The 20054-nt window shown below is 39.0% G+C and overlaps 1 protein-coding gene across 1 annotated transcript in view; it reads right to left on the bottom strand.

Annotated features, from left to right (window-relative positions):
* LOC117479355 (metabotropic glutamate receptor 4-like) overlaps positions 1 to 20054 on the bottom strand; it is a 123525-nt gene that overhangs the window by 55212 nt on the left and 48259 nt on the right. The window contains exon 2 of the mRNA XM_034126284.1: positions 413 to 629. Coding sequence (XP_033982175.1) covers positions 413 to 629 — 217 coding nt within the window. The remainder of the gene's footprint in view (positions 1 to 412; positions 630 to 20054) is intronic.

Here is a 20054-nt window from a genome sequence, read left to right as displayed (position 1 = left end):
TGAACTTGTTCATCAGGGGAGGTGAAATGTGTCTTTTCTGCATCTGATTGCATTTATCCGTGTGACAAAGTATAAGTTTCGTCTTTGCACTAAGAGCACAGCAGGCCGAACAATTAGACTGAGAGCTCAAGTGCTGACCAACAAGGTTTTCTTCTTGTGTTTCCTTGGCAGCTCAGTTAGGGTTGCTTTTAACCTTTGTGGATACTTTAAGAATTACACAGCTTATTTTTGTCCTATTTGTGCAGGTTTAGCAGCTATGCAATGTTTTTGTGTTTTCGCCTATACATTTCTCGTTCGATCACAAGAACACTCTCATTGGTTCTCAAAATGAGAGTCACATCGCTATAACTATCATCACATTATTCTGAACAAACTCTAGGATTCTTGTAGGTAGGTTTGAAGAAAGACTCACCATCCTCCCGAGACTTTTGGATAAAAGCGTCCACTCCACTTTCTCCATAGTTTCCCTCGGAGGCCACAGTGGAGACGTAGTTCCAGCGCATGGCTTTCACGATGTCCACCATGGCCTGGGCCTGGTACGTGTCCGGGGGCACCACACGGGAGAAGAAGTCGTAGCGGGTGTTGTCACTTAGCTCTGGAGCTGTGGAGGCGTAGCTCACCTGAGGGATCTGCAGGAGAAGAAGGTGATGTGGTTACACACTGGGAATTAAAAATAAACGTTGTGTTAATGATTACATGTTCAGAAGGATAGTACCTTGCTGTTTCATGTACATAAAATTATGATAATATAACACATACATGTAACATCTGCTGAAATCTGAGCTGCTCCATGGTTGTTAATTAGCCTCGATGGTTAGCACATTGTTGCTTTAAATAGTCCTGATGATCACAGGCTGAGCAGCAGCTGAAGTATACTTTCCACACCAGTCAGACAACACTAATCTGCTCAGGATTTCACACTTGTTTCAAACATAATGTGAGAGGTATTTGTTGTTGAAAACATAAAAGCACAAGATGATCTGCCTCCGGAGCTGCAATAATACCCTGTGTTCTTGTCAGAAATCACAAAGACGTTATTGTTTAATAGGAAAGTCTAGAAACCATAAATATCAAATAACCTTAGTGTGTTACTTTAGTAGGTACTTTGAATACAAAGGGAAACCGAAAAGGTCAAATGTTGCAGAATAGGTTGGAAATAATAGAAGTTAAGCTTATTGAACCTGCCTTCAGTTCAATAAATAAATGTCTTTACTTGCTGTTATCAAATGATAAATAAATAAGATTTATAAGTACAGTCCATTTATCAAAGGTTTTACCGTTCTTAGTTTGACTATAAAAGTATTTTAGGAGCTGCCTCCAGCAAGAGCTTCTAGTTCGTATGTAATCTCAACTTTTGCTTTCTCAAGATAATTGATTTATAGATTTTAAAGCTTGTAAGATGTTCTTATGGCTTCTGTGCTGCTCAGTTTGGAAGTTGACTGAGCAGGTTTTATCCGTGTTTCATGGTTAAACTTCAAATACAGACACACTTGTTATTTTTTTGTCCTGATTCTCCAGGGTTGATGAATTCAGGCCGTAGACGTAGAAGTCAGAGTCGCGGCTGCTTTAAACCAGAATAGAGTTTGACGGAGTATGAGTCAGGGGGAGAACATCTTGTAATGTGCGTGACCCAGCGCAGTATTAGAGTGGAATACTTGTCCTGAAGCCACTTCTGCTTTGTAGGACTTATTAAACCAAGAAATCATGTATCTTTTTTACAATAGAGGACAAAAAAGAAAGAAAAATAACATAATGTTAGCAAATGTTAGCAAACTCTTCCAAAGATATACAGATCCAACTCTTATTATGCTATCAAAGATAAATATGGAGGCCAGGGTGGTTGACTTTGCCTGTTCATTTCATGACTCACACTTGAATGAAATGGTGCCCATCCTTTTCAAATACTGATTGTCATGGCAGCTCAGCGGTGCTCTGGGAATTTGGGAAAATGTTGTCACCTTTGAGCATCCCTGCTGAGATGGAGGGATGTGCGGACAGATAGATAAGCTTAATATGGTACTGAAAAACAGTTAAAAAACCTACAGCATGAATTTGTTACAGATAAGAATATGTATCCCCATGATGCTGCTGCTTTTTTGTATATCTTAATTAAAAGATAAACCCTTTATGTTTTGAGGAAAAAAGCCATCATACATCCAACAATGCTACATAAATGTAAACCACAGTCTTCCTTTAGGATAAGATAAGATGGAGCTTTATTGATCCCTGTAGGGAAATGCTGGTGTTATAGCAGCAATAGAATAAGACAGAAACACAGATGGAACACATGGGGAAACAAGAATACAAATGAAATAAAAACACAAATAAACATGGAGTTATAGTATGAGTAGAAAAATCTAAAATGACATGAGATAAACAGGTGACTGTACATATATACAGTTATGTATAAAGGTTAAATATATCTATCCATTTAGATGTGCAGGTAGCATGAGTACCACTATGAACTGCACTAACTGCAGACAGACCGCTGTGGCAGTGATACCCCCTCCCCCTCACCCCACACAGTGGAGGCCTTTGATGTGGTCAGCTGTAGCTCTGCACTGATCCTGATACTACTGCGTTCCCCCCTCCTCGCTGCAGCCTGTTAGAAGCACAGCTGTTAGTTCTGTACTCCTGACCTCCAGCTTCTAACAGCTCATGTGAATCCACACACACTTTCTTCTTGCAACAAGGATCCTCTGGGTAAAGCATGCACAGGGGGCAGAGAGTGCATAAGTTCACATATATGAATGTAAAATATTTCCCTTTGTGTCGTTTCATCGTAATATGTAAGCGTTATGCTTCAGTGCTCGCTCGGATTTATAGGTAGTGACTTGTGATGCAGCCAACATGCAAGTCAAAAGCAGCCTTATTAATTCAATTCCTTTTCAAAGAAGAGGAAAGGCATGGGGAGGGGTATCTGTGTGGACCATGTGCATGTCAGCCTCCCGGACTGATGGCTCTCAGTTGTCCCTGGCCATCACACCGCACCGTGTCCATGAACATTTCTGCGTCACTTGTCTTATTTTCAGCTATAATTGCTTGTGCAAAATTGCTGTGCCTCATGAACTGTGAACACTGAATGACATCCTTGTTGGAGGCTGACACGCTTCATGCACGTGTTCCTCCTCGAGACCCTCCGGGAGGTCTTTGAGTCCTGACTGGCGTCATTCAACCGACTTGTTGATTTAACAGCTTGTGGTAACAATGGTGGTACACCTGAGCCTCAAGTTTGCTCACTTTATATCTGCATCGACTGGAGCCAAAACCTTTCTGCCTTTTACAGGTGTACCTCTCCCTTTTGGTAGCATAAAAAGTGTGACATTTATTTTTTTATTTTTTCTCACTGCTTTGACGCCATGAGGCGGTATCTAGCGAGATGAAACTGTTATGCAAAGGTGTTTGGAAGGTGTTAATAATGTCTCAATTTAGATTAATTTAATGTTCCAGCACACAGCCGCAATGTGAAAAAAACATCCTTTGAGTCATTTACACCTTCAATTCACCCTTCAACTTTGAGTTATATTTGTAAATGTTGCTAAATAAGCACAGTATGTTCTTCGGAATAATGTACAAGGTGATAGTGCAGGTCTATAAAGATCTCAAGTATTTTTTCATGGCATCCATCAGCATTATTCAAAGTTTCCTCTTGAAAAAAGACAACAAAGATAACATATCATTAAGAATTGCTGCTGACATGCTTGACTTCACCTGCTGGCTGGTCCTGCCTCAGTTATCGCTGTGTACTACAAAAGATGTTCAAAATATTTTCAAAAGGGCTTACAGAAGAACAGGTCGTTAAAAAAACCTATAGTGCAATGGTTTGAAGAATGTTCAAATAGAAATGAGCGTGGTTATAGGAATTTGGATGTAATTGTTTGTTGCAATACAGTCATGCAATACACACAACATATCTAAGTAATGTTGTTTCCCTGATCCGAAATATCTCTCTTGTTTTTAAATGTTCTGCCGTCATGTCTTCTGGTTCTGTGGTGACGTGTCTAGTCCCTTATCTGCCAAATAAGTGGGTGCCGCAGTGAAGCCGCTCTGTGTTGTATTTCTTACCTGAGGGATTTTCACTGCTGTAACAATCACACAATTTCAGTATTCTGTCAAGAACCGGGACAGGCAGAGCTTATCGTGTTTGTGTTGGCGAGGTTTCTTGCTCACTGGACTACAGCGATAGTCCTGAACAGTATGCTTCCTCTAATAGAAAACAGTCTCTTCTTAGCGTTAAGTCAAGAAATTCAATTCCTCAGCAAAGTCCCCCTCTGATCCTCTCATGGAGAATCAAAAGAAACAGGGATTTGGTGGCAAAATAACGATGTAATGTGTGATGAAAAGAGAATATGCCATATGCGAACGAGGAGAGAATATTTTGGCAGAGGTTTGACTTATAAAAACTGCATTGTGCCGTTAAATGTTGCATGGCTCTATACTCACTGCCAGACTGTGTGGTAAAAATCTTAGTAGTTTGTTGGAAAATGTTTGTGGCTCCAGTTTAGTGAAGCTGTTTGCACCAGCAATCGTTTCAGGCTGCACTTCCTGTACTCGGAGGTGAGCTCTCTGTGACCCCATCACTTCACAATGTTCCACCCCCCTACACAAGTTTACAGAAGCACTTTAATCTGCACCCCAACACTATCCAATTAATTGCTAATGGGCTTGGAAAATAATGCTTAATTACTGTGATGTGAGTCTCAAGCAGATTTTTGATGCAGTTTTAATGTTTAAATCACTTGCTTTAAATAACTGTGCCTTTTTAAAAATGCAATGAGCTCATTTGGCTCTGCATCACTGCAGAAGTAATGATGCTCATTAGAACCATACAGAAATATTGTACATTGTACTGTTTGCTGGGGAAGAAAAGCATTTATCAGGCTCTGGAAATGTTCGAGTCAATTCTGACAGTATATGTTTCCTCTATGAAAACAGAAAGAAAAAGATTTGCATGAACTAACTAATGTGTTGTTGACAGTTACGCAGGCCTGCTGTTACTCTGTGTGTGGGGCTTTGGTATTTCATCCAAAATTATTATGAGCTAAAACAATTGAGACATAAAACTCCAGAGCTGTGGTGTGTGATGTTTTCAGCACATTATTATATATATGTAGCCATCACATACATATTTTAGACCCTATTAAAGGTGGGGTAGGTAATTTCGGAGAAACCAGCTCGAGTGCGTAGAATTTGAAAATACACAACCGGAGAAAATCTGCCACTTCCTTACAGAGCCCCTCCTCCAACACACACGAATGCGCACATGACCAATGAGGGCACGAGATAAGTTTGTGCACAGATGGAAGGCTGACAGGCAGGTAGGCCTTCCAGTTATTTTAGCCGGGCCGGCTAAAATGATTGGTCGTGCTTTTTACAGTATTACGGCTTCCACAGATGACATTTTTTTATGGATTTTTTGTCAAAGCACTTAAGATATTCATTGCTATCGGGATGGTAAGAGCATTCCATGGAATATAACAAAAAGTGTATCTCGAGCCGGTTTCTCAAACTTACCTACCCCACCTCAGCACCGCTCCCCCTCCCTCCCGCTGAAATTATGAATGAAAAGCATATAGTAATCATAGATAACACGGCAGGGTCCGTGACAGTTTGTTTTCATCTGATGTCAAATAAACAAAGTCTTGGTTTTTAGAATATTAAACTTGTTTCGCCAAATTCAGATGATAAATACAACTTTAAGCTTGTAAAGGCATAATTACAAGCGGTAACTTAATGTCACAGCAGGCATTACAACAGCCGGTGTTTCTTGTGAGTATTTCCCCAGGAAACAAACACAATACACACAAAGCGCCACAGATTATTTTTGCGGTATTTGGCTGCCGAACAAAATCATGTACGTAGCTCGCGACGTAACTACAGTAGGAGTCTAGTGGACGGTATCAGTACTACAAGTAATTACGTTGTTTATAAATTAATCTGAGGGCCGCAAAAAGAGGAGTTGGGGGCCGCCATTTGCCCATCCGTGATTTAAATGCAGCTTTAAGGCTGACAAAATAAAACGAGCTTGACCCCAAATGATGACCCTACTTTCCTTTACTTCTGTCTGAAATCTTTTTTTATTAATATAACACATTACATTTTTGGCACACAACAATTGATTGTTTTGTAAACGGCTCATGTGCAGTGTTGAACGAATGGTTTGTTTGACGTCCATAGCAACAGTAACTATGGGCAGGGCTAAGTCGGGGGTCACTTCCTCTTGACTCCTTTGCCTTTCCGCATCTTTGAGAAATTGGTTCCAATTTACAGAACAGTTTCTCTCCTGGTTTTGGTGTTCTGTTAGATGTGAATACAGTTCACTGTGTTTGCTCTCTGAGGACCCCCACAGAGCCAAATGTCTGACACCCGCCAGCACCTTCAGGCACACGGTGAAGCCTCCACCATTAAATTAAGAAGCAGTTGAATACAACCCTGGATATTATCCAAGGTGAAGCTTCCCATCACTGACTCCCCCGCAGTGTAGACTTCCATTTTTACCTGGGATAAGTGAAACAAAGCTCTTCCTGTCATACTGATCATCAAACTGTTGTGATGGAGAGCTGGAGATTTGTATGTGCTTTCTTAATTCAAGTCTCATCGTCATAGTGTAGACACTTTGTTTCTGCCAAGTTAAAGAAAGGTTTCTTTCTCTACAGCTCTCTACCCAGTGACTAACTGCAGAGCCAATCTGCTGAGTCATAAAGCGCATTGAGATCTTTCAACCCATTGTTACTTGGATCAATATGGTGAGACTAGAGGAACAATGCAAGCTGCACACAGATGAGCCAAGGACCTTAACTTTCTATCTGCAATGTATCACAAAGGCTTTACGCATTTTACATATTCCCTGTTTACAACTCTTTGTACAGTAAGAATCTCCACTATTTCCTCAACAATAGATGAATAGCTTCTTGAAAAAGTGTTAGTCGTATAAAGCCTTATTTTCTCAAGGTAGGGCTGCATAATATATATGTTTTAAGTTGCTTCAAATTGGGCAATAAACACATTGACAAGATATTGCAACTTATATGGTTATCATAATATTCAACAATGTAATTGCATGTAGCCTATTTTCCTTACATTGTGCAGCCCTACTCTAAATAGGGCAGTAACAGTTTGTGCATAATGTACCAATTAGAGGATGAATATGATTTACTGACAGCAATCTGTGAAGTAATTATTGATCAACATCATGCCAGCTATAGTGAATGCCATGACCAACACCATGACAGTCTGTAATCACTGATTCTGTCTGGATTACATCTAACAGTGACGGATTGTATCTCTGCACTGTTTATATCACAGCCAATTTAACTGTTGAGTAAATGCACATTTCAAAATTGAGTGAAAAACCTCTAGTTTATCATTTATGATAGCATGATCATGTTTAGTTACTCTATAAGCCATGTGTTAACTCTCTTTATAACAGTTGATCAATTCTGCTGTGTCACCTCCTGCATAAACCACTCTTTAATTGGGCTCAGTGTGCACAACGGAAAATAAGTTTAATCAACAGAAATGTATGGGGGCCGGAGGGATGGCATGGAGAAAAAAATAAGACTTTTTAAGAATTTCTGCTACTGTATATACTCTTGATTTAATCATTTATGCTCTCACTTTAGTATTCTTTATTTATTTGTACTTATTGTTTATTCTTTTCTTTTCTTTTTTAAGCAAGGCAAGCCTCATTAAAACTGTATCTTCATCCTCTTCTTGACCTAAAATAAATAAATAAAATACCCTCCCCTTACTCAGAATTGTTCAATATTTTCAGCATGGCCAATGTGAAGAAAATTGTAAAAAAAAAACAGACTCTGTTTTCTAATAAATGGCTGGTTAATAAACATCTATTGTAGCCAACACATGAGTGAGCTGTGTGCCGCTGTGTGGCTGCTGAAGGACCTGAGCACCACAACACTTTTCACTTTACTTCCACTGCGCTGCATTTGGCCAAAAAACAATATAACAGATGACGTTGTAGCCAGATGTGCTTGAAATTACACAATGCTGCATGCCCAGTGCACGTGGAAATATTCCATCAAGTTAACTTTTTCAAAAGAGTATACAGTTAAATCACAAAAGGCTGTAAATTGAAGAGATATGCTGGAGAGCTCTTAGCCCTTTGACCGCTCTCAGCTATTTTACACACTGCTGGGTTTCTTTTTTACACACAATGATCTGTTATTGCTACTCTTATCTGAATGAGTGAAATAGGCACCTTGCACATTTGTTTGTTAAATGGCACAATACAAATAAGTATGAATTAGATCAGAATAAATTGAAGCCTAATGTAGTTTAACATCAGATGTCTAAATGTTTGTTATAAACAGTTTCATGAGTCAGGCTTGTTAAGGAAAGCATAGTTTACGAGTTTAGTTATTTATTTAAAATGTAATATTTAGAAGAGGTTATATTATGTAATGTGTTGTTAAGTGATGAATTAGTGTCTCAAAGATTTGATGAAGCTCGAGGCTCTTCACAGATGGTCGCCTTATTTTACTGATTATTCTGGATAAGCTTGGAATCTGTGTTACATCTTATGTGTTGTAAAAAAACAGAACAATATGTTTCCATTAGATCCTTATGATCCCTTTACCATGAAGGAATACATCGTTTTCTTTCATGATTAGAAAGTTGCCACTGCTGTGCCACTGTGCATAGAAAAGCCATTCTTAATTTGGACACTTAATTTCTCCTTTTGTGTAATGACCACATTTATACTTAATACGTTCTGACTATGTTTGCCTGCCAGGAAAAAGTGACACTTGCTCGAGACGGTTTCTCGAAAGCAACTGTCTCACAGCCTTAACAATATGAAACAAAAAGCAGAATTTACTAAACTAAAGCTCGACTCCATCCTTCCCTGCAATCTGAAAGTTTAGCTGGCTAGCAGCGAAACTTTATCAGTGTGGATCCCTCAACTTATTCGTAATAAATTCAATTCGTTATAGATTCAGAAGCCTCTAAAGCCCCAGACAGACACAACTGTCAGACATTCCTCTCAACAAATGCATTTATTCTTCTCAACGGGTGAAAGTAAAACAGAGACATTAAGAGCTGTGTTAAAACACTCGGGCACCTCTCCCAGCTTCCGTTCTCAGTGAAAAGTCCAATGACAACTCTCCCAATGTTGGATGTGGATGTTTTGTGTGCATGGAATCTTTCGGCTAAGAAAGTTAAGCAGTGTCTGTTAAGATTAGCTTTTTTGGGAATGTATGCACTAAATATACCCTACCCAGAAATACAACTGTACACCTGTCAGTGATTCATTACTTCAGCATCACGGTCCCAGCCTCAGTTTCATGCTCATGGTCGATTGGACGGACATTGAGACTGGTTTATAGAAATTGCTGAATGAGGGACTGGTTTCGGACACAGTCTTAGCTACACACAAAAAAAAAACAATTGTTCTTAGGTATTGCATTTCTAAGAAATAAAATCAATGTGTGCCGGAATTTAAAATGAATACACTGTTTCATTTTAAAACTGTTTTATTCACACCCTCGACTTCCGGTTTCGCGAGTATTATTGTTTGTAGCCATTAGAATGTAGCAAACAGTATGTTATGAATGAGAATATGAGGAGAGTTTTTGTAAAATCCACTACAATGCTACATTATTAAATATTCTTAAAACTTCCTGAGGTGCCACCTTGTCTCCTTTTTTAACTTACTCCTGGACTTTGAGAAAAATAACACTTTCACATACCATAACGTGCAGCACTTCAACGTTATTATGAGAAGTATGCTGGCATTCTGACCTTAAACTAAATTAGATTTTTTGTTATACTTGAAATTACAAGCAAGGCAAGGCAAGGCAAGTTTATTTATATAGCACCTTTCAACACAAGGTAATTCAAAGTGCTTTACAAAAATGGAAGACATTTTAAAAATGGCATTTAAAATCAGTCATTAAAAAGGAAAGATAATAAAATAAACATTAAAAGAAAAAATACATGGATAAAAGTTAAAAGTTACAGTGCAGTTTAAGATGTGAATAGTTCAATTACTGTAAAAGCAGCGGCAAAAAGAAAAGTCTTCAGCCTGGATTTAAAAGTAGTAAGAGTTGCAGCGGACCTGCATGTTTCTGGGAGTTTGTTCCAGATATTCGGAGCATAATAACTGAATGCTGCTTTACCATGTTTAGTTCTGACTCTGGGGACAGAAAGCTGACCAGTCCCTGAAGACCTGAGAGTTCTGGATGGTTCATAATTTAGCAGTAGGTCAGACATGTATTTTGGGCCTAAACCATTCAAAGCTTTATAAACCAGCAACAATATTTTGAAATCTATTCTTTGACACACAGGAAGCCAGTGTAAAGACTTCAGAACAGGAGTGATGTGATCCACTTTCTTAGTGTTAGTGAGGACTCGAGCAGCGGCGTTCTGAATTAGCTGCAGCTTTCTAATAGATTTTTTAGTGAGGCCTGTAAAGACACCATTGCAGTAGTCGAGTCTACTGAAGATAAAAGCATGGACAAGTTTTTCCAAATCCTGCTGTGACATTAGTCCTTTAATCCTAGATATGTTCTTTAGGTGATAGTAGGCTGATTTAGTAACTGTTTTAATGTGACTGTTGAAACTCAGGTCAGAGTCCATGACTACACCTAGATTTCTGGCTTTATCTGTTGTTTTGAACATTGCAGACTGAAGCTCAGCGCTAACTTTTATACGTTCTGCCTTGGCTCCAAAAACCATTACCTCAGTTTTATCTTTGTTTAATTGGAGAAAGTTCTGACACATCCAGTCATTGATTTGTTCAATGCACTTACTCAGTGTTTGAATTGGAGCATAATCTCCTGGTGAAATTGTTACGTACATTTGTGTGTCATCCGCATAGCTATGGTAACTTATTTTGTTGTTTTTCATTATCTGAGCCAGTGGTAGCATGTAGATGTTAAAGAGAAGAGGCCCCAAGATGGAGCCTTGAGGTACCCCACATGTCATATTTGTCAACTCAGATGTGTATTTACCTATAGAAATAAAGTTTTTTCTGTCCTTTAAGTAGGACTCAAACCAATTTAGAACTGTTGCCGAAAGTCCCACCCAGTTTTCTAGTCGGTCTAGTAATATGTTGTGGTCAACAGTGTCAAATGCAGCACTGAGATCTAATAATACTAACACTGAAGTTCTGCCACTGTCTGTGTTTAAGTGGATGTCATTGAAGACCTTTACAAGAGCAGTCTCAGTGCTGTGGTTTGGACGAAATCCTGACTGGAACACATCCAAACAGTTATTTAAATGCAAGAAGTTACTCAACTGTTGAAATACTACTTTTTCAATGATTTTACCTAGAAATGGCAGGTTTGATATTGGCCTGTAATTGTTCATTACTGAGGCATCTAGATTATTCTTTTTTAAGAGTGGTTTAATGACTGCAGTTTTCAGGGCCTCTGGAAAAATACCTGAGTGAAGAGATGTGTTTACTATATGAAGTAGATCTGAGGCCATGCAAGGAAAAACATCTTTGAAAAATCCTGTTGGAATAATATCAAGGCAGCAGGAGGAGGATTTCAGAAGTTGAATAATGTCCTCTAAGTTTTTACCATTAATCTGATGGAATTGTGTCATGGTGTTTGAATTGATATTAGGTGGACATAGGGACAAAACATTTGCTGTACCTGATGTAGAGGCACTGACTGCTTGTCTAATTTTCTGAATTTTGTCAGTGAAGAAGGAGGCAAAATCATTGCACGCCCTGGTGGATAGAAATTCAGAGGCTACTGACACTGGGGGGTTAGTTAGTCTGTCGACGGTAGCAAACAAGGCACGTGCGTTGTTTTTGTTTTTGGTAATGATGTCAGAGAAGAAAGACTGTCGTGCGTTTTTCAATTCCAAATTATAAAGGCCAAGTCTCTCTTTATAGATTTCAAAGTGAACCTGGAGATTTGTTTTTCGCCACCTACGTTCAGCTTTTCGACACTCTCTTTTTTCTGTTCTCACGGTCATGGCCTTTCTCCATGGAGATATTTTCTTGCTAATCACTTCCTTTACCTTAGTTGGAGCAATGGTATCTATAACATTTTTAATTTTTGAATTAAAATGATCTACTAGCTCATTTACTGAGATGTTAGCAGGGGCAAGTGTGGATGAGAAATTATGAGTAAACATTTCCCTAGTATTTTCAGTTAAATATCGCTTTGTGGTTACCTCTTTCTGAACATTTTTGTGAACAGAAATAGAGCTCTCAAAGAAAACACAGGAATGATCAGAGAGTGCAACATCAGTCACCACAACCTTTGAGATATTCAGACCCTTTGAGATAATTAAGTCCAGAGTGTGCCCCTTATTGTGCGTGGGCTCCGCCACATGCTGAGTCAGTCCATAGTTATCAAGAACACAAAACAGTTCTTTAGCCCCTCTGTCCTGGGGGTTGTCAACATGGATGTTAAAATCACCAACAATGACTAAACGGTCAAAGTCAATACACACTATAGACAGCAGTTCAGTAAAATCATCAAAAAAGCTTGCACAGTATTTGGGTGGTCTATAGATATTTAGGAACAGAGCTCGAGAGGAGCATTTCAGCTGAAGGGCCACATATTCAAAAGAAGCAAAGTCCCCATAAGATGTCTTCCTGCATTGAATGGAATCATTGAACAAAATAGCAACTCCACCCCCTTTCTTATGCATTCTTTCCTGACTCATAAAACTAAAGTTGGGAGGGGTTGATTCGATAAGAACAGCTGCACTGTTATTTTGTTCAATCCAAGTTTCCGTTAAAAACATAAAATCGAGATTGTGCTCAGTGATAAAATCATTGATTAAAAATGTTTTTCCTGCCAAAGACCTGACATTTAATAAAGCTAGTTTAAGTTTGTTAAATACACTATCAGTAAAAAAATTTGTGACAAGCTGTGGCTGACATGGAATCACTGCTAAATTTGATAACCTCACACAAACGTTTGAGCACTTCCTGTTTCTAAGCTGATTTACCGCTCTTAATCTATTACCTATCAACACAGATATCGGCAAAGCTACTGGCAGGCAGGGCCCCGGCATGTGCTGGAAAGAGTTGAGAGTGCCATATGCCCTTGAGCCTGGACCCAGCAGAACAAAAAGGTTTAAGTCTCATGCAGATGCCATACCTGAGCGAGCTTATCACTTAGCCATGTTGCAATACAGTTTCTGTCTTTGCTAAAGTCTTTGAAATAAGGTTTGAATTGTATATCTTCACAAAAAGTGTCCCATAAGATCCAGACACGCGTGATACACAAATATATATTATATTTGACTACATTTCTCCTTCTTTTCTAAAGCAATCCACATTTCCTCTCCAAACAGTATAGCCTAGCCCATCCAGTCATGCCAAGATTAGAAGAAAAAAATCAATCACACCAGCCAATCTTAGTGACAGCATTATTATATATTCATAAATGTACACTAAAAATAATGTGTTACAGCTCGAGGACTTCCTCTTCTCACTCAGCTCTTGGCACGATGGTTGTTTGGTTCCATGGCAGTCATGTTTACAGGGTACGGGGAATGGCAGATGTTCCTATGGGCTGTATATTAAATAAAGGAACTTTGATGAATCTTCTGCCAAATAGAACTATGTCTAATCAGTAGAGATGAAAAAGTTTGTAAAACTAGTATAAGACCGTTTTTTTAAATGCAGTTGGTTGTTTCCCATTTATAGTTTACAGTTTGTTGTTGTAATTGATGTCCTCACTGTCACTTCTTCCCGCTGCAGTTATACATCGAGTTGCAGCTAATGAGCCTCAGAGGTAGATGTCAAAGTGCAGATAGTTATGACACATGAATTTAAATGGTAAATATAATGCACTTATATAAAGCTTTTCTACGCAGGCTGCCGGCCATCAAACTGCCAACCATGCAATTAATAACGCAATCCACCCATTTCACACAGTCTACATTTAGTGGTTTACTACATTTCTAGATTCAGTTCATTTGTTGACATTTGCATGTTGGAGCTTTAGTGATTAATCGGTATATGTTGTGTCGGCACCTTGTTTTCCTTCGTGAACCTGCAGCAGTGTCACTGACACCGAACATCCCCAGGCCAAGACCTGGTTTACAAGATGTGCTTTTGAAAGCCTTGGATGTAATATGTACAAACCGGTCTACACCAGTTATTTTGTGGATATTCAATTGTACCTTTTCACACACACACATGCACACACGCTCTAAAAGCAGAGCAACACAGTAGCCAGCAGCCATTTCTGTGTTGTTACAGTTTGCATAAATCTTCGCATCTCTGGGAAGAGAGAAATCAACCAGGCAATACAAGATAATGTTTATTTTCCATTCTTGCAGGGATCGCCTGTTCCATTTCATTTTCAACCTTTTGTCACAACGGGAGCTCATTTTTCATGCTTAGCCTTTGCAAAAACAAAACAAAAAATATTGCATCTGAATTAAATATTTGATGTTCCCTGGCACTCATTGTTTCTCCCCCTTTCTGAAGGCAACTCCACGCTGCTCCTACACAGCGCTCTATTCTATTTGTTAGGCTGTGGCATTCATTCATTTGGGCACTGGCAACTGTGATTAATTATCTCATTACAAATTGAATTATTACTTGCGTTAAACATGCAAATTATCCCCGCCAAAGGTTGAAATGTCGTGAGATTTTAACTAAATCACATTTGTGATTAATGGATCAGTGCATAAACAATGATGCACTTGTTTACTGCTGAATTTGAACAAAGTTGTAAAAGTGCGATTATTGCTCCGGTCTGACTGATTATACTGAATTAGCCCAAGCATTAAAAAACAGGAAACAAGTTGAATGTGTGATTTAAAAAAAAACACTGAAACTTTTCAGAAATGGACAATTGCATCTCCAAATCTCAAGTGACAGTTGTATTAAGTATCACAGAGCTATGGAGAGAATCACAACAGATTAGTAAACGTGAAATATAATGTAATGTCTGATTGTGTTTGAAGTCAACACAATGGATATCTTCACTGGTGCCCTCCTCTTCCTCTGCTCCCCAGGCAACACACATTTTCTGCTGCATTGGTTCAAGAGACATGAATGAAGGGAAAAAGGGAAATTCTCAACATAGCCTTGGGATATGAAAGGATTTAATATTTCTGGGAAAGATTCGGAAACAAGTCCTGCACGCTTTGTCAGATTCATACTTTATTCATCCATCTAGTCTAATCTTAAAAGTGTCTTAAAAATCATGAGGGCAGCGGTCCCCAACCCATCTACAATGTATTTGGCCGGCCGTTGTTCCTGCAGACAAACCATAAATTCTTGAAGAATTTTGGATGAAATATATTACAATGCTTCACACCAATGAGCACTGTCAGTTGTGCTTGATGGAGCCACACCAGGCGCTACCATGGGTCGTACCAATGACACAGCAGAGGTGATATTTTTCCCACCCCTCTAGGCATATTCACCAATTCTTTGTATAATTGCATGCCTGATTCATTCCACTGTGTCACTGATTTATGACCTAAAAGAAATCCAGACCATGCCACGTTATTAAAGTTTTTGTGTGGCTGTAGTTGGCTGGCAGTAGCCGTTCAGCAGCGGGCACAAACACATGTTGACAGGCGGCAGAGTTAACGGTGAAACTGGTGATAACACAGAGAGAGGATGGAGCTAATTAAAAATAATGAGCTTGCATCACATCACATTTTCCTCAGCCACATAATATGATAGGAAATATCATAAATAGAAATAAATAAATGTGTCTTCAATTTATTGTAGTTCAAATGTGGCTTACTTAACCAGTTCCATTACCTCCTGCATAATAAGCGTGAAATGTATTCTGGGTTATTATATTTCTGTGATGGAAAGGTTGCAGGAGATATGTTTTGTAATACAGCAGGACTGCATAAAAAAAAGTATAATTGTTATCAGTAAGTTGTTGCCCTGAGAGCCAGTTTTCCAATTTTGGGGACGATTCATTGAAGAAGAAGTTTTTACTGACTCAAAATACAAAAACACTATTTGTTTATTCAGTTTTTGGTTAGAGGCAAGCATTAGGCTGGCAGTTTTGTATTTCAAAATAATCTTTTAGTCTCAAGCTGGAGGCTTTGGTTAGTTTTGGGGTAGCAGTTGTATTGCGTATTATATTATTAGCCACGGATCATCAGTCAATAAACTAAAATAGAAACATAACAAATATCCTGCTGGAAGAGCATTGAACTGCATGTCTCATGATGGTCCATCAAAAGGTTCACGCTCTGTTGGACTTTGGTCCAGCCTGAAATATCTGTACAACTAATGGATGGATCTTGTACAGATATTAATAAAGTTCCATCACCAGCAGGTTGACTTGTGTGGCTTTCAGTGAAAAGTCCTCACAACTGTTGGCTGAGCTATTTGCTTCAGGTATTGATAGCGTCAAGTGTTATTGATCCCTTTACATTATCACTTTACAGTACATGTGACATTCCTCCCCAGATGGATTGACACAACACGTTGTTTGTAATTTGGGGTGATGAATCCTTGATGTTTGAATGAAATATAACAACAAATATTGGTTGGATTACTATGAAATAATAAGGTGAATTATAATGACTTTGGTGATCCTCTTACTTTTCATCTAGTGCTATCATGTGTTATAGTGTTACAAAAAGGGTCGATGAAAAAGAAAAGAAAACCTCAATATATACGTACAGGTCGAGGACATATAACTGGTAGCTCTCTGCTCTACAGCCACAGTCAGACTAACCTCAAAACACTTGTGGCCAGAGGTTTATATATGTTAAGCCCCTCCCCATAGGACAATCAACTATTTATACCCTTAATTACTGTTATTCTTATCATCTACAAACAGATTCAAAATGTAAGGCAAATTATTTAAACACAATAAATCAAATAGTTCAACATATTCTACATTTCTGACCACAGAAGCCTTAAACAATAACATTTTTACACTTGGAAGAAAATGGTCACCCGTGCCCATGCACTACAGGGTATGCTCCAATTGAGCACAGGTGTTTCCACTGATTGAGCCTCTACTTAAGACTGCAGCTTTCTCTTGCTCTGTTTGGACTTCACAACCTTGAAGGAGAGGGTAAGCAGGTTACTTTGGCACAGCATAGTTGTATATGACTTCAAATAAATCTGTCTTGAACAAATAATGACTTGGGTTTTATTTTATCAATGTCCAGCTACGTTATTAATGTGTTGCCCTCAGTGTGCCTTTTACCATGCCCCTATGCCAACTGTGATGAAGGCGTCTTCTTCACATATAGTTTATCATTTTCTACATTTTATATATTCTACAATGTCTTATTTATTTTAATATTAACCTATCTTACGATTCTATTAAATATATTCTGTATAGGTCCACTTCTTATTAAAGCAACAGATAGAGCAAACTTTTTTATTTAGAAAACTCCTTTTTTAAGTAGGGAGTAATGTAGTGGGAGCACTGGAGTGACGGTCTAATGGTCAGCTCTCAGGTCATGGAGGGCACCTTAGCAGAATTTTGCTCAGGACCCCGGAATAGTCAGGACCGGCCCAATATCTTTTCACTATTGCTTCCTCCTATCTCTCACCTCTATATATTCTGCATACGAAATTAAGTGGGGCAGAGAAAAGGCAGATAAGAGTGCAAAAGTCTGTGTTAACTTTGCATGAACGATGAAGTGTCAATTAATCATAAGTATGCCTCTAAGGAGCCTCTAAAAATACTTTGTATTCAATATATGTTAAAGGTCCCATGTCATGCTTTTCCGGTTATTACCCGTCCCCTTTTTGTGCATGTAAACGGTCTGCAGAGTTACAAACCCTCAAAGTACACCCTGTAGCGAGTAAAACTCTAACACCTGTCTATGCTGCCCCAGAACGCCTCGTTGGAGATTTGTCTTTTTCTTCCTGGGTACAGTGACGTATTGGGTATAGTGACGTAACGTAACTTAACGGCCGTTACGTGCGCGGAGCCGTTACGTTTGGACCAATCCGCGGACTTCCTCACACACACACACTCAATCTTTTCTCAGCTGCAGCTCCGCGGATTTCTCAGCCTGAGACAGCGGGACGCGGGAGGCTGCGCGTGTGTGTGTGTGCTCGGGATGGGTTCGGGCTGGGTTTCGCTGTGTCTCGCTGTCTCGCAGACCCCACGCAGCAGCCAGGAAACAACACCAGTAATCCAGCTCACACTGTCCGCTCCTCGCAGCAGCAAGCCCCGCAACGTCCCGCCAACACGGCACCCAGACCCCACGCAGCATTCTCATCTGTTTGTCATTGCTGGTGTCATTTTCTGGTTGCTAACAAATGCCATTGTAACACATAAACACACATCAGAGCACAGTGGGCTCATAGGGAGGGGGGGGCAGGAGCTTCAAAAAGGCGTTTAGGACAGAGAGTGAATACACATACTATACAGAGATGCTGTATGAGAATCCAATGTGAGTTTGGAAAATTGAACAATGTAAATAGATTCTAGTATACCTCAACAATGGAATTATGATCAGTAGAACTGGCCATGACATGGGACCTTTAAGGTAAGTTGCCATTAACCCAGCGGGCCGTGGTTGTTAAAGGTAACTCCCAGGTTCTTTAAGCCCTTCAACCTTGAACATTTATGTGTTTTAAAAGTATGTAAAAACTTCTCGAGTCATTCTCCTTGAAGTATATTCAGCTATATTTAAGAATTTTAAAATATCCCTTGTATACCTAAATAATATCTAATATAGTTGTTACATCCTTAGATTAGTCCACAATACATAATGCCCTTTTTATTATTCTATATTCTGTGTACCAAAACTGGAATTAACACAAACGTTGGGACTTTTCTGATTGATCCTCTGAGTCATATTTTAAACTGAACAGGAAGTCAGCATGGTATCTTTTCGTTGTTTTAGTTTTTTTGCCTTTGACTTTCACCATCATAACAATTGCTCAAAATACCTGGCTCTCTAAGTGGGTGTTTAACATGTGAGCAAATGATGTTGTATTTTCCTTTCCTTATTTTCTTTGCACATATAGTGGGATACTGTATGAAGCTACAGTACAGATACAGTATCTGAATTTACATTTTCCATCTTACCTTCTCCTACCTCATTATTTAAGCAAAAACTACGTAAATAATAAACTCCTGTGTCTTCCAAACCTGACTAATGACCAGAAAGTGTATTCCTTCAAATATTTATGATGTATAAGACAGCATATTCTAGTCATTAGTTTTTCCAAAAAGGCTTTGATCAGCCATTTTTTCACCTTCATATCTGAGTAAACAATTTCCACAATTTCGACAGGGAGAGAACGATCTGGGGGGGATATAAGGCTCATTTCAGAGGCAGGACTCAAGACAAATGGAGGTCAGAGAGAGCACGGCTGGTTGTTTAGTGGGCAAAGACAAACCAAGAAGCCAAGCAAAATTGAATCCAGGGTGTAATGTGAAGACTCGTCCCAAGTGAACAAGGTAAACAAGCGTTGTTGTTGAGGTGAAGAGCAGAAATAAAACCAGCAAGCCAGGCAGCTCAAGCCCGTCTAAATAAAACCGTATCAGCAGGGAAATGTAACCCCCAGCAGAAAGCCTTTAAAAAACAACATGATTTGACTTCATTATTCCCACAAGATGAGAACTAACGTTTAAAACATTAGCATCAGGCATTTCTATCATTTCCTGTTTAAATGTGAAACTAAAACCACTTACAACATATTTCTACCTGCAGGATTAGGCAGGTATGACGGATGAGGTGAGGCAGTGCACTATATTTTCTGTGTTGATCTCATGAAAGATGAATGTACAACACATGCCTTATGCTGCAACTTTTAAACCTGCAAGGGAACAAACAACATGGTTTTAATCTGATGTAGTTCCTGTAAATATGAGAACACATACTCCAGGCTCCTTCCTGCTCCTTAAACCATTATATTAATTGTGTTTGCTTTGCACTGCAGTAACCTTAAACCATTATGCATTCTGGGAGTTTGATCAAGAGAGGCTGGTTCTTTGCTCGGTGCATCGGTTAAGTGTTTCTCAACATTATGGGTCGCTTTTTTTAATTTGAAATGAATCCCCATGGGAATTATGACATGTTGAAGTGCAGAAAAATGAATATTCAACACCTTGTTAAAACGTTCTTAAAGAATGAGTAGGGTTTTTCCTTGCATGACC

Source organism: Trematomus bernacchii, unplaced genomic scaffold (assembly GCF_902827165.1).
Source record: "Trematomus bernacchii unplaced genomic scaffold, fTreBer1.1, whole genome shotgun sequence".
Classification (NCBI taxonomy): Eukaryota; Metazoa; Chordata; class Actinopteri; order Perciformes; family Nototheniidae; genus Trematomus; species Trematomus bernacchii.
The sequence above is the reverse complement of the archived record's forward strand: the minus strand, read 5'-3'. Positions and strand labels throughout refer to the sequence as shown.